The sequence below is a fragment of the Oryzias latipes genome, chromosome 14 (assembly GCF_053564925.1).
Source record: "Oryzias latipes strain Hd-rR chromosome 14, Olatipes_Hd-rR_3.1".
NCBI classification, from domain to species: domain Eukaryota; kingdom Metazoa; phylum Chordata; class Actinopteri; order Beloniformes; family Adrianichthyidae; genus Oryzias; species Oryzias latipes.
Window position 1 is genome coordinate 8,836,483 of NC_136250.1, and position 23,371 is coordinate 8,859,853.

General features: G+C 41.5%; 1 protein-coding gene across 4 annotated transcripts; it reads left to right on the forward strand.

Annotated features, from left to right (window-relative positions):
• The first annotated feature begins 1,169 nt into the window (after positions 1-1,169).
• Positions 1,170-22,820, forward strand: mcf2b (MCF.2 cell line derived transforming sequence b). Of its 4 annotated transcripts, none has more exons than XM_078930682.1 (27): positions 1,170-1,397; positions 5,278-5,412; positions 5,511-5,627; positions 5,712-5,861; positions 5,935-6,059; positions 6,136-6,250; positions 6,324-6,443; positions 7,572-7,763; positions 8,042-8,233; positions 8,313-8,493; positions 8,652-8,740; positions 8,890-8,990; positions 9,071-9,137; positions 9,238-9,353; positions 9,463-9,532; positions 9,906-9,998; positions 10,124-10,216; positions 10,482-10,607; positions 10,798-11,013; positions 11,793-11,885; positions 11,996-12,074; positions 12,279-12,324; positions 13,414-13,586; positions 13,813-13,925; positions 19,503-19,607; positions 20,275-20,387; positions 20,484-22,820. In XM_078930682.1, exons 1-27 carry the CDS (start codon positions 1,347-1,349, stop codon positions 20,563-20,565), a joined length of 3,153 nt encoding a protein of 1,050 aa, XP_078786808.1. In that variant the 5' UTR covers positions 1,170-1,346; the 3' UTR covers positions 20,566-22,820. The 4 variants fall into 4 exon arrangements, with proteins under 4 accessions (XP_078786808.1, XP_078786809.1, XP_023818338.1 ...); XM_078930683.1 differs by having other exon boundaries at positions 13,489-13,586; XM_023962570.2 differs by lacking the exon at positions 19,503-19,607.
• The last annotated feature ends 551 nt before the right edge of the window (positions 22,821-23,371 follow it).

A 23,371-nucleotide genomic window follows, 5' to 3' on the forward strand; every position in this document is an offset into this window, starting at 1 on the left:
TAAAAAATGCAACCAAGGGGTTGACAAATCAGCTAAAAGACACCTTAATACTCTGAGGGTAATCACGTGAACTGAAGATAGCTGTGGATGATTCTGAAGCTAAATGGTCACACAATGACAAAAAGAAAGTATTAACAGATAAGACAGACATTGGAGGACATTTATTTTTTGGGTATGTTTGTCCATCCCTTTTAAATTTGATCAATCATCTGGACTAAATGCTAATAGTACATATGAATTTAGCTTTGCGTGAGTTTTCTTACTTCCACCGTCCAAAAACATGCTTCACGGGTTAATTGGTTACTCCATAGGTCTGAATGTGAGTGTGCATGATTGTGATTTGTGGCCCTGCGACTGACTGGCGTCCAGAATGCCCTCTGCCTTTGCCCACGAGTGGCTAGCATAGGCTCTGGCAGCCTTGTGACCTCAAAAGGGATGGAACGGCTTTAGAAGATGAATGAATGAATGAATGAATTTAGCTTTGTTCAATGTTCATAGTTGTTGGGTAGCTTCCAGAAAACCATGAATTGGTGAAGTGGTGATTTACAAATGAATAGAAATAAATGGAATTTTACTTCACAACAGTCAAACACTGCAGACTGAAATCTCAGGGTTTTGTTTGTTTGTTTTAAATAAATAAAGTTCTCGACTGATTACTTTATAATGGGTTGTACAAAAACAGACTGTATTGACATTATCATTATTGTTATTACTACTACTACTATTATTTTTATTAGAGGACTCTATTTCTGTTGCTCCACAGAACAGAAGTCAAAATTGTGACAAATCCAGTGACTGTTTCGGTGATAGTTAGACCCTTTAGTTTCCCCCATAGACACCTTTACATCTGCATTTCCTGTTTTATCACGCCACCTAAAGGATGTCTGAAGAAAATCCACTTTTACTTTTTTGTTTCAATTAATTGACGCAAAAAAGAATAAACAAAATAGATAAATAAAACAGTGAAACCATTCTTAAATTCAAAAAAGTGCAAATGCATCAAATTATTTATCTTATTATAAATGTGAGGATATTTTTATCGTTTGCCTAACTTTTTGTCATTTTTATTTATTAATTAATGCCTAATTTAAACAATATTACCCACACTAATATGATCTGGTACCACTCTGGATTTGACGTCAGGTGGGGGTGTGGAAACCTGCCCTCCCGCCCGTCCCGGTCCAGGACTACGTCGCTGAGGTGCGCACTCCGTTATCCCGCCTCGGCCCGCCCGGATACTGCAGTGGCGGCTCACCGGCACGTCGCTGCGGCTGCACGCGCCCCTCACAGCACGTCCCACTGCGGTCGAACCGGGCTCGGATCGACCACAGCAGAACCGGCAGGACATGGCCGAGTCCAACCCGATGAGGGGGTTCCCCCGTCTGCGCCGGGCCGCGGTAAGGGGGGGTGTGGGAGGCGGGGAGGATACTGCAGCAGAGGAGACTGGGATACAGGAGATGCGGCGAAACGGAGATGCTAAATATACGTCAGAGGCAGAACCGATTCCCATGAAAGTTCAGCTTTAGAGTGGGATTGTGAGCTGGGACAGGCCAATGACAAACCTGCATGTCTTAGAACTGCAGGCACGGAGCAGCAAGAAGCTGCATCAGCGATGCAGACGCGCAAAACCCGCCACCTATAGAAGTGTGTTGTAGGTGTGGAACTGGATGATGTTGGCTTTTGGTACCGAGATGCACTGCAGATGATCTCAGTATTCTCCATTACCCATTTAAGCTTTTATACGTTTGAGAAATTCTATATATTCTGTTTTTGCATAAAAATCTGCTGAAGGTTAAGCAGACATAGTGTGGAAAAGATCCCTAAACTAGGCTTCTATGTGTTTTAAACTTGGCTCAGAGATATGTAATCATAAGCGCTGATGATTGGTTGTTTTTAATATATGCAAACAGGATGGCAGTAAGGACAAGTTTGCACCAAACCAAGCAGGGTAGCACAAAATCTGGTGTCCTAAAAAATGTCGATCAGCTAAATAAACACATACTTTCAGGAATGGTGGAGCTTTTTGTTAATTGTTTGCATGTTTTGCAAACCAGGAAAAGGCTCAAAAACAATGTTTTTAACAAACCTTTTCACAAAAACAGACCAGAAAGTGTGCAGACGCACAGGTTCACTGATTGATGAGTGATCATTTAGCAGAGCAAGAAGAGCTGAAAGTGCAACTAAAGCTAGAAGATTTGCCAGACTGACACTGAGGGCTGCTGATGCTGTGTGGAGCTCTACTGGTTCTCCTGATGAACAGTAGCAGCTGTCAAGCATGCAGACTGACAGCCAAATACCCCAGATACCCTTTTTGTCTTCTACATTATATCAGGGAGGCGGAAAAAAGCAAAATGTGAAGTTTAAAAGGAGGTGTCCATCACAGGCTATTTTTTAAAGATCTTTATGCTTCTCATCACAGGAGCAGTTTTTATTTGCATGCTTTATGGGGTTTTCACTTCTTTTTCTGTTTTGGTGCCATAATTAAATACAAGTTTATGTATTACAAGATGTTTACTGTGCAAAGAAGTGTCTGGAGAATCACTTAAGTGGCAAAAACAAACAGCAGAAAAGAAGAAAACAGATTATCAGATTGAGGTTACAGATTTGAATGCTCATTAAGCTCAATGTGATCTCTCCTCCAGTCTTGATTTTCAAAACCAAACCAGGTTTTAATGTAGAAAGCAACTTCTTAGCTTACTGCTATTTCTAACAACCCCCCCCCCCCCCCCCTATGTTGAAGGTCTTCTGCATACTTTGAGGAAGCTGCTTTCACACACTTGTTTTTAAAACTTGAATTTTGGAATTTAAATTTGTTGCATTGTAAACAGTTACCACGTGAGAACATAAAACTTGTATTGGCCATATTTATTCAGCTATGATGCAGCAAAGTTTGTTTAGTGCAGGAAATTAGTCCCCAGCCCAAATAAAGTACAGGGCTGTGTGAGGTAGGGCATCTGGCGTAAAAATCTCTGCCAAACCACGTGTGTGAATCTGTGAAAGCTGAAATGCTGTGGTGATCCCTGAAGGGATATGCAGAAAGGTGAAGAACAACAAGACTTGCTGCAGAGATTTGACTCTTTTTGGAGTTATCATCAGTACTTTTTTTAACTAATTTTATTTAAAATATAAAAATTTACTGAAATATTTAAATTAGTTCTATTTGCAGACGATACGGATATTTTCTGTGATGGGGACGACTTAAACAAACTGTTGGAAGATGTAACTAAAGAGATGAATAAGTTGAAAGTATGGTTTAATATTAATAAGTTATCATGGAATTTGAGCAAAACAAAAATTATGTTGTTTGGTAATTGTAAAAGATATATGCACATTGATGTAACGATTGATGGGGTAGAACTTGAAAGAATATATGAATGTAATTTCCTTGGTGTTTTAATTGATGACAAATTAAGTTGGAAGCCACATATCAAATACATACAATCAAAATTGTCTAAAAGCATATCAGTGCTAAATAAAGCAAAATTTGTCTTAAATCATAAATCACTTTATATTCTATACTGTTCCCTGGTTCTACCTTATTTAAACTACTGTGTGGAGGTATGGGGAAACAATTATAAAACATCATTACATTCACTGTTGATACTTCAAAGGAGGGCGATACGAATCGTACATAACACGGGTTACCTGGATCATACACATGCATTATTCCTACAATCAAAATTATTGAAACTTACAGATCTGGTGGAGCTGCGTACAGCACTAATCATGTTCAAAGCCACAGACAGCATACTACCAGCAAATGTACAAAAATTATTCATGAAAAGAGAGGAAGAGTACAAAAAGAAAACAGAATTTTTAAATTTACAAATATAGAAGATGTTTCAGTGTTTCTATTTGTGGAGCAAAACTGTGGAACAAAAGATGAAATAAAGCAATGCCCAAACATAAAACTGTTTAAAATAAGATATAAAAATATGATTTTAAAACGATATTCAAATATATGGGATGGATATTAGATGTATATATGTATGTAAGTATACATATGTAAAAATAGGCATGTGTAGATTATTCTTATTTTAATATGCGCATGGTATTTTTCAATAATAATTCATGCTCAGTATTTATGACAATACTCTATGAAAATTATTATACTTTATAGCTACATAGATTATATTATAAAACATTGTATATAAATAAAGAAGCTGCTTGCTATTTAATATTGATGAGGAATAGGGGGGGAGTTTTTATAAGTTTATACTTCTCACTCCTTTTCGAATATGTATAATTGTATAATTGTTTAATTGTATAATTGTTTATAATATATGTGTTCATATATGAAAAAAAGGGGGAAAAAAAGAAAATAAGTTCTGTTTGTATTTATAACGGTGATTTCTTTCTCTCTTTTTTTTTTCTTGAGCGTGAACGTTTTCTTTATATTCTCTTTTTTTAATGTGTGTGTGTGTTTTATATATATATATATATATATATATATATATATATATATATATATATATATATATATACATATATATATATATATATATATATATATATATATATATATATATATATATATATATATTATTCAAAATAAACTTGTTTCCATTTCCATTCCATTCCATTTATCTTTTCGGATTTCTACAATTTGGTGTTATTGCCTATATTACTTTTTTTATTATCTCAGAACAAAATTGATAATTTAATTGGTTCACTTCTAGATCTCCGTGGTCATCTTTGTGCCACTTGTTTGATTCCTCCATTGGGATATGTCAAAGACTGCAGCCCTTTGAATCAGAGTGAGATTGCTAAATAAATATATTACTAAAACACTCACACATACTAAAAGTACTCATAGAATTATCTAATGGTGGGATTTCAAAAGGCATTTGGCAGCAATGGATCTCAATTTAGGGACACATTTTTATTGAACGGAAACACTAATTTAATACCACTTTGCAGGAGTTACTCATCAGTGTGCAATCCATCACTGATGCAAAGGACTGGACACGTCTAATGACCGTGTTCAGTGTCACTGTGGGGAAATTGTAGTTGAATAAATAAACTCACAAATGTCTCCTTTAACATACACATGGCAGGGAGGTTTCATTTGCCTATCCTCTTTCATCCTTTAGGAGAATTGTTATTTTATAAAAATATGGATTTTGTTTTCCCTTTAACATCCTCTTAGCTGCTTAAATGTATTTATGTTTTTAGTTAATATTTTTAGCTTATGATTAAAGTTCAATTACCTGCATCATCCCATAGTTTTATTTATAGAAGGTAAGAGATGCTTGAACTGGTTTTCTTCTGTTTCAGACTTCATTTCCAGGTAACCTGCATCTGATCTTGGTGCTCCGCCCTAGTAGCTTGTTAAGTCCCGCCCCTAGTCCGTCTTCCAGCACTGACCTGGGCTTTCGCTTCAGCCAGGATGATTTCCTGTTAAAGATGCCGGTGAGCATTGATTAAGAGTGAGAAGTATCTCTGGAGCCTCAGGTGAACGTCACTCGGGCTCCACCGTTGGGGTGTCAAATCTCAGGTGTGTTTGACAGGTGGTGATGCTGCGCTCAGTTGGAGACTTGCTGCGCTACATCGATGAAAACCACCTGGCATCAGACTTCAGTGCAAAAGTGGAATACTGCCAGAGTGACTGGCTCATCCTTCGCTCGGTACGAACTGATGACGAACACAAGCTCTGCTAGACTGCTGAAATCTGAGGCATCCCTTAAAAGTCTGTGCATTTGTATCTGCAGTCCATTGAGAGCTTTGCTGTGACGGTGAAGGAGATCGCACAGCTGCTGCAGAGCTTCGGATCTGAGCTGTCTGATACTGAACTTCCAGATGAAGCTAATGCCATTGAGTTCCTTCTCCACTCGCACACTCACAGATACAAACAGATGAAGGTAACCATTTGCTCTTGCTTCTCTCTTCTGTTTTTGTGACTGACGCTGACTTTATGGGGCTTTCTTTTGTCAGGATGACATCCGGGGTGTGCTGAAAGAGGGTCGCCTTCTGTTTTCCAACCTGGAAACAGTTAAAGCAGCTAAAAAAGAAATAGAGGAGGAGAGAGAAATACAAGCAGATATGGAGACTGTTAGGAGGTGAAGTTCCCCCCTCCATAAAGATCAATTTGACGTGTTTCAGAAAGTAAACCATCTGTTGGCATGTGTGTTTTAGGCTCCTGGCTCAGCTCAGAGACATGGAGGAAGCATTTGACGGCTTCTTTGACAAGCATCATCTAAAGCTGCAGCAATACCTCCAGCTGCTTCACTATGAAATCAGCTTCCAGCAGGTAAGTAATTAAATCTTTATTTATAAAGATTGCCGTGGTTTCTGCGTGACACTGGACTGCTGTTTGCTTACAGATGGAGGAGGTGCTGGAGCGTCTCTCCGCTCAGGAGAAGGAGATCGCTTCTGTGGGAACCACAGTGGTTCAGACAGAGCAGCTCCTTAAAGATTTGGAGACGTTGGACAATCATGCTCAGGTTAAACCCCGCACACACATACAAGCTTTCACATGTCAAGATGAAGGGATGAAAATGGTTTGAAAATACAGTTATCAACTAAAAGGATCTTTGTCAAACTTCTTATTTCCTTTCCCCTTTTAACCTCTTATTACCTGGCGTCCACATGCATGGAGATCACAGTATGGGTTGTTTTACCACAGCAGTTACTTCTGTGACGACATGTTTAAAGGGTTAGCTCAAACATTAGCTCAGATGTAATAGGATCTTGTAAAATAATTTTTAAAAAAACGTCCTGCCATGGTAATTTTTAGACAAATACAGTTTGGAATGTACAAGCATCCATTGTGCTCATATTTATTAGGCACTGTAATCCAAACCATGTACAGTAATTTTTTACTTAGTTTCTAATCAATGTTCAAATTTCCTTTTTTTTAAACCTATTATTTTTGATTATGAAAGAAAATTTTCTAAAATAACCAGAGATTCTGACTAAATGGGACAAAGCAAACATTATATATTTAGTTCTATAACCCAATATTTGATATTTTAATTTAAAATATTGAATATATATATTTACCTCAGACAGTGGGGTTTTAAATACATTTTTTAACAGCAACAAATTGAATTTTCTCTTATTCTCAGTCAGAGTGAGTCAGTCTTTCAGATCAATGTAGAGGATTTTAAATTATTAAATTTATAGAAAAGCTTCAGCAGCTCATTGAAATTCTGATGTACAGCTTTCCTTCTGCAGTTGAACTAGGTTAGGTTTTGGACTTTGACTCAGCCATTAATCCATTCATTTTTCTAGCCAGTCTGGTGTTGGTTTAGCAATCTGCTTTTGGTCATTTCCTTCCTGCTTGACCTAATTTTGACAAACTCTAGCTGTTCTGTGGTTGGCCTCCTCACTCGGTCCCAGCAGAGCGATCACAGCCTCTGGGAACAAGGTCAGGGCAATTTAAGAGGAGCTACTAACTTTTATTCATTATTGTACACATAAACATACACCTAACTGAAAAATTGCAAGCCTATTGTTTGTTGAGTCTAAGGATGTTCGATTAAAAAAAAAAAAAAAAGATTTTCCCTCTTTGTGCTTTTAAAAAAGCAGAAAGAAGCTCTCTGATAGAACAATTCATGTGTTCCTGTTAGGAGGAGATGGCTCGAGCCCAGGTGGTGATACTTCATGGCCATCAGTTGGCTGCCAACCACCACTATGCCCTGGCTCTCATTGTCCAGCGCTGCAATGAGCTGCGACATCACTGTGATGTCATCACCGCAGCCGTCCGGACCAAGCGAGCTTCGCTCACCCGAACACGGGACCTGCTGCTACGTCTTGAGGAAGTAAAGATACCAAAGCTATGCATCCTAAAGTCCACACACAAACTCAGAATAGAGTGAATGATAGTTATGGTATTTGTATTTGTATTGTATTGGTATTGGTATTTGTGTTCCACTGTTTTTTTGTTGCCACTTTTATCCCACATGTCCTGTAAGATTCTGATTTTAAATCAAATGACCTATTTTGTCTGATCTTAAATACACAACAGGCCGATTTGTGATAAATTAACAATGATCTATTTATGAATTTGCATATCATAGTTCTGTTTTTTTCCAAACAGGCCCTTCGTTGGTGTGATGAAGGCGCCTATTTGCTGGCCAGTCAAATGGTGGACAAGTTCCAAACCAAAGAAGGAGCTCAGGAAGCGTTGCAGTACCTGAGCTGCCACCAGGAGAGGGCGCCATCTGCTGTGAAAAACTGCCAAGACTCTCTGAGTTTTGATTTTGAAGCTGTACTCACTCCACAGCTGGAGGTACCTGACCGCCACTGCAGCTGCCACTGTCTTAATGTCACAGTACTCATGAACATTACGATTTATGATTTGTTTACAGTCCCAGATCAACATGGTAACAGAGAAGCTAAACTCAGTTCAGTCTATGATCAGAAACAGAGAGCAGTGTTTGAGAAAACTGGCAGATGTGCAGGTTCGACCCATACAGCTGGTGGCTCCTCGGCCTGAACCGGACCAGACTGTACTGCGTTGTAAATCTCCCCTTTTCTCCCCTAAACACGGTAATCCCTGCATAATTTCTGCTCTGGAAAGTTTAATTTAAAATGATAACTCACGGTTTGCTCTTCCCCCCAGATATGCTGCTTTTATCTTTTTACCACTCAAAGCAAAAGCTTTTGGGTTAGATTTCTTAATATTTGCTGTTTTCTCTCCTTTTTAGGGGTTGATTTCAGTGTCCTAAATTCTAAGTTTTCCTTTGACCTGCTACCTGGGAAAAGAGCCACAAAGAAAAACAACAGCCAACGCAAGGTTTAAGTGTCAATATATACTTTATAAAACCTTAATAAAACCTGTTAATTTTTTTTTTAATATATTTTCCTGTTTATAATATAACTGTTCCTGCAAACCACTGGCTCTATGGTGTGTTTTGTAATTGTTCCATATGGCTTGTTTTGCAGATTGAGGTGATGCATGACTACCAAGGCAACCGCAGCAGTCTTTATGGTCCCATCCCAGAGACTGATTCAGAAACAGAAGACAATCCCGAGCAGGTCACGCGGTAAGGAGGCTTTAACCACCAGTCTAATCCTGGATCCAAAACATGACTGGAAATAATTTTTTTCTGTTGTCATGTTCCAGTCACATTATGAAAGAACTGATATCTACGGAGAGGATCTATGTTGATGAGCTGCTCTCCGTCCTTCTGGTGTGTTAGATTTGATCCAATATGATCATCTTTGATTATTATATTTTGGATTCCTAATTTCTTATGGTGCATCTCCTGTTTCCCTCTCTTCATCCATCAGGGCTACAGGGCAGAAATGGAGGACCCCTCCATGTCTAATCTCCTGCCTTCAGCTCTACGCAGCCAGAAAGACGTTCTGTTTGGCAACATGCCAGAGATTTACCAGTTCCACAGCAGGTGAGCCACACATACACACACGCACAGACTCACAAACCATCTGAATCGCTTTCTGTCTTTTCACTGAAATCCAGTTTCATTTGATTTACCTCTTGCTGTCTCAATGTAGGATCTTTCTTCAAGATCTGCAGGATTTCCTGGAGACGCCAGAGAGAGTGGGCTCTTGTTTCCTGCAACGGGTGAGTGAACATGATTGATGAAGACTTTGGAGTTTTATCCCTTTCATAGATGTTTTGCATTTGTGAAACAGTGTCCACAAATGAAAATATGTTTTGCATCTGCAAACAAAATGTGTGCATCTGTAAAAAAATTAAATCATTTTGTGCTTTTGTAGTATCACTTTGTCCTTGCATAAAAGAAGTGGTTGTAAAAAATATTTGGGCTTTCTTCAGCACGTGCATGTACAGCACTCTTATTTTCACAAGCAAAATCTATTTACATACAGGTATATATACATCATTTTACAGCTGTAAATCACAAATGAAAGGAATATATCTCCATATTTAAGGAATTCTGTAAATCCCTATGAGTGTGTTTTGTGTGTTTGAGCAGAAAGACAATTTCCAAGTGTATGAACGCTACTGCCAAAACAAACCTCGCTCTGAGTTGCTATGGAGACAGTGCTCTGATTCGCCCTTTTTTCAGGTAATTACACATAGCTGACATAATGACCCCCACTATTTAAATCTTCAGCATATTTCACATTGTCAACATTGGATTTTGGACTCAGTGATCAGTTTGCAGACATTCTGGGTTTGATTGCCCTGCAGGAGTGCCAGAGGAAGCTGGACCAGAGGCTGGGTCTTGATTCTTACCTGCTGAAACCGATCCAACGCCTCACCAAGTACCAGCTGCTTCTCAAGGTTTTAGTCGTGCACCACACAGATGAGTTAAATGCCCATCACATTGTGTTCACTTAAGTGTTACGAGACCTTAGAAGTGCACATTTGCATTAACTTAACAGCAATTATATGATGCATAAGACCTGGAAAACACTTGTCTAATCAAGCACAGAGAAAATTAAATTATTCAATGGTAGGAGAACTGGAAAAACGTTTGCTAATTATACTTTGATCAAATAAAGAACATACTCCTCACCCATCATCTGGTGCGTCTGCGTTTTCTCAGGAGCTTCTGAAGCAGTCCACAGTGGAGCAGTACCGCAGTGAGCTGCAGGAGGCTCTGAGCTCCATGCTGGAGCTGCTCAAGTCTGTCAATGATTCCATGCACCAGATAGCCATCACCGGATATCAGGTGACAACAAGCTAGAGGATCAAATCCTGCAGGGTAGTCGATCACATCGCCGGATGAGGGACTTGTGGTCCTTCTCATATGTAGTGTTTGTTGTAATGTGATGCCTGCTGATTGTAATTAAAACAAACCCCACTACTTTTTTTGCTGTTATTTACTGGTCGGTGTGTTTTGCGTTGCTGTGTGGGGTCAGGGGGAGCTCAGCCAGCTGGGCCGTGTAGTGCTGCAGGGAAGTTTCACTGTGTGGATCAGCTACAAACGGGCGGCGGTGCGAATGAAGGAGCTTGCCAGGTTCAAACCCATGCAGCGACACCTCTTTCTCTATGAGAACGCCCTCCTCTTCTGCAAGCGCAGGGATGAAGACAACCACGACAGGACGCCTTTCTACAGCTTCAAATCCTGCCTCAGAGTAACAAAACACACTTCAGTCACTCCACTGTAAACACTGGGCTACATTAGGATCAGATGGAGCAGTTTTCTAGTTGCAGACTCATCAAACTTATCTGTCTATTCCTTAAAAACTCACTCTGGGACAATCACTCTGAAATCGTGTTTATAATGTGTTCTTGTGGCATTTTTCGGATTATGGAGAACGTATATAAAGAAAATTAAGCATTTCTGAGTATTTCTTTATTCAAATTGGGATGAAGTAGGAGTAGATGAAAAAAGCCATCAGAATAGGTTTGTAGCTGTGATGTAGAATCTACTACGGCAAACCATAAGCTCCCTGCTCCGCTCCATTCTGATCCACGTTCGTCTTCATTTTCCTAGTCTGAGCTTGCATCTGGCACAGAAATGTTTGGCTGGATAGGTCCAATAATGCTCGCCAGTTTTGTTGCAATAGTAATGTTTTGTTGTGGGATGTGAGGGGCTGTAAGCTAGCAAGTGAGCGTGTAAGCAGATGTTGGGAAGTAGAGGGGGACTTGCACTTTACCAACCGCCCACAACTCAGAGGCAAATTTCTAACGAACTACTGGCACTCTGCAGAAATTAACCCAGTAAATCGACACAGGTTTTCTAAATTTGGGCTAAAGACACTATAATCATAATTAAAAGACAACTGGGAACACTTAAAATGGATCTAAAGATGACAGTAGTGGTACTTTAATAGAGGTGCTAACAGTAAAATGTGTCCCAGATTTGGTCATTTTAATAGTTACAGTGAAAATAATGTGTTTCTTTATACAGATGAACACAGTTGGACTCACAGAAACTGTGAAAGGAGATGTGAAGAAATTTGAAATATGGTACAGCGGCAGAGAGGTGGTGTATGTAGTTCAGGTATTCAGTCTTTCATATACCATCTTCTTTATTTATTTATTTATTTATTGTTAAACTTTCAGTGTCAAAGGAGGTCATGCTTTTGTATTTATGTGTGTCTGTCTCTTCAGGCGCCTACTGTGGAGGTCAAAGTTTCTTGGCTCACAGAGATTCGAAAAATTCTCACCAACCAGCAGAAACTGCATCAAGGTTTCTTTCTTTAAGATGATTTGTTTAAGTTTTTTCTCACTTTTTTGTCTTTTAATGAGTAAAAGTTCAATTTATTTAAAAAATAAGAGTTTATTTGCTTATTACTTCTCACTTGATTTCCTCTTTTTCTTCATTTTATGTTTGCCTTAACTATTTTTGTGTATTTCCATTTATCATGGTCTGTTTCTCTCCTCTTTTTGCCAGATGAGCCTTCCTGTCTTTCTCTTTCAGACAACCCTCTCTCTGACAGGTGCGTCTATCTGCATGACCTCTGTTTAATATACAAAAAACAAGCAGAAGACAAGCATACAAAATCAATTTTTTACATAATTAATCAATAATTACATTTAGAATTATTATTGACTTACATTTTGCAAAGTGTTTTGCCATTTAAGTAACCTATTAATGCATAGAGACTTGGTTGCTCTTTCCATCTACAGTATAAGTATTGACCCTTAAACTACTTATGATTTAATGACCAACTTGGTTAAAAAAAACCTGATTCATTAAATCAAATTTATTCTTGAAACAGTTTCATAAAAATATGTTTTGATGTAATCTTTATATATCATTTTATAGAATTTTATATACTGTAATTCTGCCTTTTTTTCAGTTGAAATCAACATTGTCTGTAGGAATGTTTTTTACAGCCAAAAAATACGTTTTTAATTATAATTCGACAAACAGATGTCTCTTAATTGAAATCAAAAATAAAATCTGAATGTGAACGTGTGAGTTGAATTCAGTTGATTGAGTATTTCGGCAGTGACAGTCAAAAACCTGTCAAGGCTATAGAATAAATGCTCTAAAGGTTTGTCAGCTGCAACATTTCATGGTTTGTTTGAGGAGTTACATCAAATAACCACAATTTCTTTTTTGTTGCATGCCTGCCTGCATGTTATGAGTTTTATGGTTGTTTGACTTTTGTGGGTGTCAAAGTTCATAACAATACAGTTCATTATTGAGAAAGCTTGTTGCAGTATTTTGCCTTTCAATGTCCATAATATTTCACTAAAAGATCAAGATACGTGTTGTTACTCAAATCTAGGGCCACAGACATCAGAAAGATGACTGTTAAAATAAATGATTTGTTTGTATAAATAATTCTAAGTCACTAAGTATTTGCGAATGATCCCTTTTGTGCCATTTTTAGCCAATATTTTCATTTTTCGAATTCCCTTCTGTAGTTGATTTCCTTTCAGGATGTAAGTCATAGTGGAAATCAGTTTTAGCTAATTGACTGTGGATGCGGTACAAGCTCATATGTGACACAGTGAATGCTGTTGTTCGTTCTGTTTGTTGTGCCCGTATCTTTTGTTTCCGTGGTGATGCTGTTCAGTGCATCAGAGGTGTGTGTTTCTTGGGACGGCCCGTCGGTGGGAGGCTGCTCAGCGTGTCTCCCTGTTCCTCACAGTTCCTCTGCCACAAGTCACTCTCACAGGTTTAGGGAGGAGGAGTCTACTTTCCTAAGCCCCACCCACTCTGAGCCCGTGGTCCATTCACCTCGACGCAGTAAGTCACTGAACCAAATACAAAAAGGGAGGATGTAATGATGTATTTTGATGTTGGCTAGAGGCAAAACACAAATTTAAATTTTCTGTTGCATGAACATTCCAACAAAATATTTCCAGTTTATACATGTATTTTTTTTTTTTTAAAGAATGCACACAGAAACCCTTTAGTCTCTGGTGGGTTAATTTTGTGACACTGCAGAGCTGTCTGTCATCTGCATCTGCAGGCTGGCCTGTCACCGCTCACTCAGTGGCAACCTGTGAGGGTCTGGAGGACTGGGGCTCGACAGACCTTTCTGCCCTGTCAGACTCAGAGGAAGAGGATCAACCCGCCCAACTAGTGAGACGACGTTAATTGAGGAGAATAAGATGTGCAGAAAAACCATATTTTGTCATGTAAACTGAGAAGGGGATTTAAAAAATGTGATCAGAGCAGGACAATGCTCATCTATTCATGTTTTTTTCCTCCTGTTGGGTGATGGGATTAGTTTTTGACAGCTCCACTGGGCTTTTTGTGACAAAATTGACAGTTTGGTGGGAAAACAAGACGCATTCTCTTTGGAAATCTTTTCTACTGCTGTCCTCCTCTATTCTCCATTTATCAAAATGAACTGAACTAAAGGTATTCATACAAATGTCTAAAAGTTCATTTTTACTTGACAAATTAAAGGAATTTTTTTTTTCTAAAATATGATATTTATTATTTAAGTTGTCATGTTGCTGCTCTATACTCTGAGCAGAAGTTTTTATGCAAACCTTTTTTGGGGAAATAATGCTGGTATTGACTTTAAAAAATGCATTTCATTTTGCAGGAAAATATCAAATTAATTCCGATCAATTGGATTCAATGGATTTTGAGCTGGCTTCTGGTTTTTTAAAGTTAATTTTAACTAAAAATATATTTGAAAACCATTAAAACAGGAGTGAAAAACACATGTCAGCACCTTACATTGTATTTTAAATTATGGGGAGAGAATTTTTTTAAACCTATAAACCAACACAGCACTGTCATGGTCAGAACACGAGACGGACCCAGATGCTGGAACCCAGTACGAGGAGACAGGTAAGTGGATAAATGTAATTTAATGTCACTGAATATGGCGAAGGCTTGGAGGAGCGTGGCTAGGTCGAGACTAGAAGGCGTGGCTTTGAGCGTGGTGGAGAAGCCCGAGCGAGCTGTAGCTCTTGCTGACAGAGGTGCAGCTGCAGCGCTACTGGAGATCTTGAGAGTGGTGTGACTGAAGGTCTTGAGGAGGGGTGTTGCTGGAGTTCTTGTGAGTGGCAAGGCTGGAGGACCAGTGTAGCCGGAACCAGTGCGTGCTGTGGCCGAAGAGTGTCGGCGTCTGGGAGGTAGCTGCAGCTCAAGGTGGTGTAGGTTCCAGGTGACAATCGTGGCATGACAAAACCTGAGGCACAAGACAAAAGAGGTTAGCGTGGTTCTAGACAAGGGAGCCAGACGTGGAGCACTGAATGACTAGGCACCATCAGGGTTAACGAACTGGCGAAGACTCTTGGAGTTGGGTCTCCTTAAGAAGCAGGTGAGTTGATGAGTTGATTGGTCACAGCTGGAGTCAGGAGCAGAGCAGGGCTGGAAGGGGGAGGAGACCGGCAGGCACCATGACAGTACCCCCCCGTCAACGACCGCCTCCAGGCGGTCCCGGACGCCGATCCGGGTGGGCACGGAAGAAGGCAGTGATGAGGGAAGGGTCGAGGATGAGAGAACGGGAGACCCACGAGCGTTCCTCAGGCCCGTACCCTTCCCAGTCCACCAAAAACTGGAAGCCACGGCCACGGCGGCGAACGTCCAAAATCTTGGAGACCGTGAAAGCCGGAGCGCCGTCAATGATACGGGCGGGCGGAGGGGAGACGGAAGGCGGGCACAAGGGACTATCGACAAAGGGCTTAATTTGTGAGACGTGGAATGACGGGTGTACCTTAAGGGCTGCCGGCAACTTGAGGCGAACGCAGGCAGGGTTGATGATTTTTTCAATAATGTAGGGGCCAATAAAGCGGGGAGCCAACTTCCTGGAAGTGGACTGCAAAGGGATGTTCTTGGCAGACAGCCACACCTTTTGACCGACCTGATAAGCGGGTCCCACCACCCTGCGACGATTGGCTGATCTGCAGTTTCGTTCATTGGTTCGGAGCAGGGCTTCTCTGGTCTGGTTCCACACCCGCTGGCAACGCTGTAAATGGTGTTGGATCGACGGAACCGCCAGATCCAGTTCCTGAGAAGGAAACAATGGAGGAGAATATCCGAGCGAGGCTTCAAACGGTGAGACCCCTGTGGCAGAGGAGATATGGGAATTATGGGCGTATTCAATCCATACAAGAAACTTCGCCCAGTCAGTTGGGTTTTGGGCAGCCAGACAGCGAAGGGATGCTTCCAGCTCCTGATTGGCCCGTTCCGCTTGCCCGTTGGTTTGGGGATGGTACCCGGAGGATAGACTGGTGGTGGCACCCAGAGCGGAACAGAAGGCCTTCCAAACTTGGGAAACAAACTGTGGACCCCTGTCGGAAACGATATCGCTAGGGATCCCATGAAATCGAAAGACATGTTGGACTAAGATATCAGCAGTACTGGTGGCGGTAGGTAGTTGGGGCAGTGGAATGAACTGAGCAGCCTTGGAGAAACGGTCAACAACAGTGAGTATAACTGAATGACCTTGGGAAGGGGGTAAACCCGTAACAAAATCAATGGCGATGTGAGACCATGGTCTGTGCGGCGTAGGCAGGGGCCGCAACAGTCCTGAAGGCGGAGAGTTGGAAGATTTGGACCGTGCGCAAGTAGCGCAGGCGGCCACGTACTCACGCACATCCTTCTCCATATTCGGCCAGAAGAACCTCTTCCTGATGAGATTGAGGGTGCGGTAGATGCCTCCATGACAGGCTATACGGGAATTGTGGCCCCAAACTAGCACGTCTGACCTGAGAGAGGTGGGAACGTAAAGGATGCCGTTAGGACAGGGATCATGGTCGGGTTCCTCACCTTGGGCATTAATGACCCGGTTCTCAATATCCCAGGTCAGACTTCCCACGATGCAAGTGGCAGGGATGATGGAAGCAGTATCATTAGGTCCGTCAGTGCTGAATTTCCTGGAAAGGGCGTCAGGTTTGACATTTCTACTGCCTGGCCTGTAAGTAATGGTGAAGTCGAAGCGATCAAAAAATAAACACCACCTGGCTTGGCGAGAATTCAGTCTTTTTGCGGATCTTAAATATTCCAGATTTTTATGGTCAGTCCAAACTATGAATGGTTGTTTTGCCCCCTCCAGCCAGTGCCGCCACTCTTCCAAAGCCAACTTGATGGCAAGCAACTCTCGGTTACCCACGTCATAATTTCGCTCTGCAGGTGAAAGCTTCTTAGAAAAGAAAGCACACGGTTTGAGTTTGCCAGAGGATGCTTCACGTTGGGAGAGAACAGCGCCAACCCCAGTATCGGAGGCGTCAACTTCGACCACAAACTGTCTATTCGGGTCAGGTTGGATGAGAATAGGAGCCGAAATAAACAATGACTTGAGTTTGTCAAAAGCAGCCTGTGCCTCTGGGTTCCAAATAAAAGGTTTGGAGATGGAAGTTAACTGAGTGAGGGGTGAAGCAATACTGCTGTAGTTGCGTATGAACCGCCGATAAAAATTAGCAAACCCCAGAAACTGCTGCAGCTTTTTACGTGACTCCGGTGGTTCCCACTGAGTGACGGCTTCTATTTTAGCGGGATCAGGACGTATGCTGCCAGCCTCAAGAATATAGCCGAGGAACTGGACAGAGGAAGCATGGAACTGGCATTTCTCCGCTTTAACAAAAAGTTGGTTCTCGAGCAATCTGGAGAGAACCAAACGGACATGGTTTTCATGCTGCACGGGATCAGGTGAGAATATCAAGATGTCATCGAGATAGACGAAAACAAAACGATTAATGAAGTCCCGGAGGATATCATTAACAAGTCTCTGGAATACTGCAGGGGCGTTGGTAAGACCGAAAGGCATGACGAGGTATTCATAATGACCCAGAGGCGTATTGAATGCGGTCTTCCACTCGTCGCCTTCTTTAATGCGGACTAAATGATAGGCATTACGTAGGTCGAGTTTGGTAAATATGCGGGCCCCCTGCACTGAATCGAACACGGAGCTGATAAGTGGAAGAGAGTATTTGTCCTTAACAGTAATTTGATTAAGTTCCCGGTAATCGATGCAGGGTCGTAGCGTTTTGTCCTTCTTAGAGACGAAAAAGAACCCAGCACCCACCGGGGACGAGGAGGGTCGAATGTGACCGGAGGATAGAGCTTCATGGATATACGACTCCATGGCTGCCTTTTCAGGACCAGACAGGTTAAATAAATGTCCTTTGGGTAGAGTAGCCCCAGGCAGGAGTTCAATGGCACAGTCATAAGGTCTGTGCGGAGGTAAAGAATTAGCCTTGAGTTTACTGAAAACGGTTTTAAACTCATGATAGCACGGGGGTACTGACGAAAGATCAATAAGTTCAGTAGTTACGTTGACGTCGGAAGGTACAGTAGGCATAGCTGAACGAAGGCAATTAGCTAGACAAAAAGCACTCCAGGTAACCACTCGGTGAGAGGCCCAGTCCAAACGTGGGTTGTGCAGCTTAAGCCAAGAATAACCTAAAACCACTGGATTTTGAGGAGCATGCGTGACATAGAATTGTATAAACTCGTGGTGATTGCCAGAGGAAACGAGCTGAATAGGTCTAGTGCGGTGAGTGATAACAGCGAGGTGCTGACCCCCCAACCCTGTGGTTTTAACTGGGTTTTCTAAAGGTTCCACGGGCAGCGACAGTGATTTCACTAAATCAGAATCAATAAGACTTTGTTCGGCCCCAGAATCAACTAAAGCATGGATTTCAGTGACAGCGGACTTGAAACATAGCTTGACAGGAACATAGAAAAAGTTCTTGGACGTGGGAAAAGCAGTCTGACCCGCCCGCGGCCTGTCGTCTAGCGGGGGGTCTTGGAGTTTAAACGGAGCCTGCATTGAGAAACCTTATGATTCGGATCACCGCAGTAGAAACAAAGACCTTCGTCTCTACGCTTCTGACGTTCTTCAGCTGACAGTTTTGAGTGCCCAATCTGCATGGGTTCCTCGGAGCTGCTACGTGACATGGCCGGGGAAAAACCAACTGGATCACCCGGGGGTGCATGTGGTTTAGCTAATGGCGGCTTGCGGGGTTGTGAGTTACATTCGTGTTGACGTTCTCTGAGGCGGGTATCAGAGCGTAGCGCAGCAGCCACAAGATCTTCAAAAGACTGAGCTTCGGGCTGAGTGCATAAATGATCCTTGATGGCGTCATTTAATGATTGATAGAAGATACCACGAAGTGCCGGATCAGACCAGCCTGCTTCTACCGCTAGAATACGAAAGTCAATCACGTGATCGCTGACAGATCGATTACGTTGGTTGAGCCTCAGTAATCGTCTGGTGGCTTCTTCCTGTTTTTTCGGCTGATCAAATACGAGTCGGAACTCACCAATGAAGCTTTCGAAGGACAGATGAGTGACGGGATTGGCGGCGAGGAAAGCTTGGGCCCACTGTAGCGCTTTACCTCTGAGTGAGTTGACTAATAAAGTTATCTTGCTGTGATCCGAGTGGTAGAAACGAGGCGCTTGTAGAAACAGGAGTTGACACTGCAGTAGGAAACCCCCGCATGCTTCGACGTCGCCATGGAACTGCTCTGGCTGGAGACGGAAGTTTTCCGGAAGTGAGGTGGAACTAGAGACAGGCGGATCGCTGGAAGGTGGAAGTGACGCTGGAACAGCAGAGACGGATTGTTGCCCGGTTAGTTCTAGCAAGGTTTGTGTCGCACTTTCCAGCCGGCAAAATAAGTCTTGGTGCACGGAGGCCATCTGTGTAAGCGCTTTGGCTTGATGCTCCAACATGACGCCCTGTTGTTTGACTGCCAGGCGGAGTCCTTCCGGGTCAGCTGGGTCCGGATGATGGCCAGTTCGTTCTGTCATGGTCAGAACACGAGACGGACCCAGATGCTGGAACCCAGTACGAGGAGACAGGTAAGTGGATAAATGTAATTTAATGTCACTGAATATGGCGAAGGCTTGGAGGAGCGTGGCTAGGTCGAGACTAGAAGGCGTGGCTTTGAGCGTGGTGGAGAAGCCCGAGCGAGCTGTAGCTCTTGCTGACAGAGGTGCAGCTGCAGCGCTACTGGAGATCTTGAGAGTGGTGTGACTGAAGGTCTTGAGGAGGGGTGTTGCTGGAGTTCTTGTGAGTGGCAAGGCTGGAGGACCAGTGTAGCCGGAACCAGTGCGTGCTGTGGCCGAAGAGTGTCGGCGTCTGGGAGGTAGCTGCAGCTCAAGGTGGTGTAGGTTCCAGGTGACAATCGTGGCATGACAAAACCTGAGGCACAAGACAAAAGAGGTTAGCGTGGTTCTAGACAAGGGAGCCAGACGTGGAGCACTGAATGACTAGGCACCATCAGGGTTAACGAACTGGCGAAGACTCTTGGAGTTGGGTCTCCTTAAGAAGCAGGTGAGTTGATGAGTTGATTGGTCACAGCTGGAGTCAGGAGCAGAGCAGGGCTGGAAGGGGGAGGAGACCGGCAGGCACCATGACAAGCACAATTGAGAATGATTATTTTTACATTTTAATTTTTGAAATGTATGTGTTACAGAAAAAATTCCAAGAGCTATTGATTGTAACAGATTCTGTCTTTTGCTTTAGGTGTCTGGAAGGTACAGAGTGATGGTGGAGAGTAGCATGGCCAGCTCTGATGATATTAGCTTTGAATGTGGCGATGTCATCCAGCTGCTGCATGAGGAATCGTCAGGAATGTGGTAATCTTTTCATGAAAAAACTGCAGAATTCTACTGCAAATTTAACCTTAAAAGTAGAAAATGAAAGTTAAAAAAATGTTTTTTTTTATGCCTCAGGAGGGTAAAGAATATCAGTCGTGGTGAAGAGGGTCGTGTTCATCCTGAGGATTTGCACAGGATTCTGGGAGAGACCAGCTGAGAGGCAATCATAAGAAATGTATGATGACACAGTGCTTCTGATGAGTGCACTCTTTTTCTGTTTGTGTCACTTATTTGGCCCTCTCGTTGCTCGAACACCCCATTGCGCTCACAGACCTCCATATTCCATCAACATGCTAAATAAATGTGGGCGTCTGACTCAGCTGGCTCAGACTGAAGCACACTAACAACAGCAGTTCCCTTCAGAAGGCTGTAAACACCAGAGTGGAGCTCAGACCGCTGTACTAAAGCACATGAAAGCCGTACGCCTTTTCTGACAGACACTTGTTCGAACAGTAAAGAGTGGCTCTCGTTCATATGTGTAAAATGGACTTTTTCTTTAAGGACTTGTATAATTTCTATTTTCTTATTAAAAATATATCACAGAAAGCAAACATATCGTTTGTGTGCCAAACTTCTAAAGCAGCTGTGAGATGTACAGAAGACATACTGTAAGTTTCATCGCTTAGTAGCCTTTTTTTTGGAAGCCTCCTTTTAACTACAGAAGCTAGCTTTGTGGTTAAGAGCACGTGTGGGAAAAATTTCCCCCTCTCAGTGACAAATGTGAGCAGTTTTAGATGCATTAAAAAAAGACAACAATTATATGCTTTTAGGTTGAGATTAGGTCAATGCTTTCCTCCCTATCCCTAAATAACTACTGGAAGAATGTACTCAAAAAAGTGAAAAGAATCAACAGTGATGCTATATTCTTTTCAACTTGTAATGTCAGGTAAAACATTTCTGAGAGACGCATGAAAAAAAAAGGGATGTATTTTACCTTCTTTTTGTTTAAGTCCCACGCCAATCATCTTTTGATAGATTTTAAAAGAGTTCCCAGTGGTCTTTTAAGTATGGCAGTGCTGTTTTTCGCCAAAATCCAAAAACCTGTGTCTTTCTCTAGGACATAGATTCTGCACAGCGGCGGTAGTTTGTTAGAAATTCGCCTCCGAGTTGTGGGCAAGACCATTGGCACGGAGCAACACCGCGCCCCTTACCCTCCCCATTGCTGAGAGCTCTGAGCAGGGAGCTTGAGGCCAGGCCAGCCTATTTTCTACGTCACAAATAAAAAAGAAATACCCAGAAACATAATTTCAAGTTTAATTTTCTTATATGTCTTCCATCATCAGAAAAATACCACAAAAACATGTAAAAAAACACCAAAAACAAGACTTTTATCGGAATGCTTCGTTAAAGAAGATGAGAGAAACTTGCCAGATGTTACAGTGATGACTTGCATTTGTTAGGAATCCATAATCTGTTTACCAAAAAGAGCGTTTCAGACCAGATTCTTTTCTATTTTGCTTTAGTTAAGCTCACAAACATTAGCCTGCAGAAACTACTTTCACAATGTCTTCAAAAAGTGCAAAATGGACATCCCTCATGCAGGCTATGATCAAACCATGGAGGATGTTCAAAAAGACAGGAACTTAATCTAGCTAATCATATTCGTATCATTTTTCCCCCAACTTTAATCCATTTTACACTACTGTTACAACATCAGCAAAGTTCAATGCTCGTTAAAGATCTCTATTTGAATTGTTCCAAGTGTTTTCATGAAACCAGGGGAGCTGAACTGATGCAGAAACAAACGTGCCAGAGGGAACACGCAAATTTAACTGCCTGTTTTAAGGATGCCCACTCTTTATGTTTCTGCATTGTGACTCTGAGCTTGTTCATCAACTGTTAAGAGACTGTCAACATGAATTGTGAAACACAGTCATCAAAAAACAGCCACTTTACTGCCAAAAAAAGCCATGGGTTAATTAATCTCTGTGGGTAGACCAACAGATAGAAAGGATAAAAAAATCGGTATTTTTAAATAAAGTAGTTAGAAGCTTAGAGCCTTCATACTCATAAAGTGGCAACATTTAGAAAGATGTATGCAGTATTTATTGTTTCTTTAAAGCACTGAACTGTAATCAAAGGTGATAACACTAATTTAGAGATGTAGATTCAGTTGCACAGTGTTAGCAGCCATGCTGGGTTTATTATAGTTATTTGATAGTGTCATCAGTTATCAATACTGTTAAATAACACCTGATCATGCAGTTGAATGGAAATCTCAATGCTGGCTGTGACCTGAACTATAAATTCAACATTTCAGTTAGGGGTCAGTGTGCTTCCTGTTGTACCACTCTGTTTGCTGCTTTTGCTCATTTGCACTTTTTGATATTTTGATATTCATACAGAAAGCGTGTATTATATTGCATAATGTATATGATTATTTTCTGAAATATAAGCACACAAATGATCAGATTCATCCTGAGTGGCGTGTTTTGTTAAACCACTGTCTCATGCTGCAGACTTGCTAATTTAACCTGACATTACATGAAAAAAAGAACAGAATCACACCAGTGACGTATCTAATATGGGAAACCTAAAAAGGCAAACCAAATGGGTGGGAACCTGGCAATCAGCTAAAAGAATCATGGACTTGAACAGACAGAGGGGGTGATTGACGGAAACCCAAGGAGTTGTGGACGATTGAAACTGAAACCGAGTGACTATGGGGAAACAGAAAACCTAAAACAGAATGTAACATGAGCAAAAAGAAATAATGATTTAAACATGATCAAAGAAAATGAAACACAAAAAATTACAAATCAGTCTGTTATGAAAAAGCAAATAGATGGGGGGGTTCATAAAGCTTGAGATGATTTATACATATCTGTTGTCATCTCTTGGATTCAGGATGAAAATAAGAAAGAAGTGCGTTGAGCACAATGATTGCAATGACAGAGCAGAGTAGAGGGAATTTGTGGAGTCCACCTACCTGCTTAACATAAAAAGCCCCAAAATTTGACAAT

What these genes read in the sequence shown, in the direction of transcription:
- mcf2b (XM_078930682.1), top strand. Translation starts at nt 1,347, where the DNA reads ATGGCCGAGTCCAACCCGATGAGGGGGTTCCCCCGTCTGCGCCGGGCC. An exon ending in AACCCAGTACGAGGAGACAG is followed by an intron (nt 19,608 to 20,274) that starts GTAAGTGGATAA and finishes CTTTTGCTTTAG; the next exon opens with GTGTCTGGAAGGTACAGAGT. An exon ending in GAGGAATCGTCAGGAATGTG is followed by an intron (nt 20,388 to 20,483) that starts GTAATCTTTTCA and finishes TTTATGCCTCAG; the next exon opens with GAGGGTAAAGAATATCAGTC.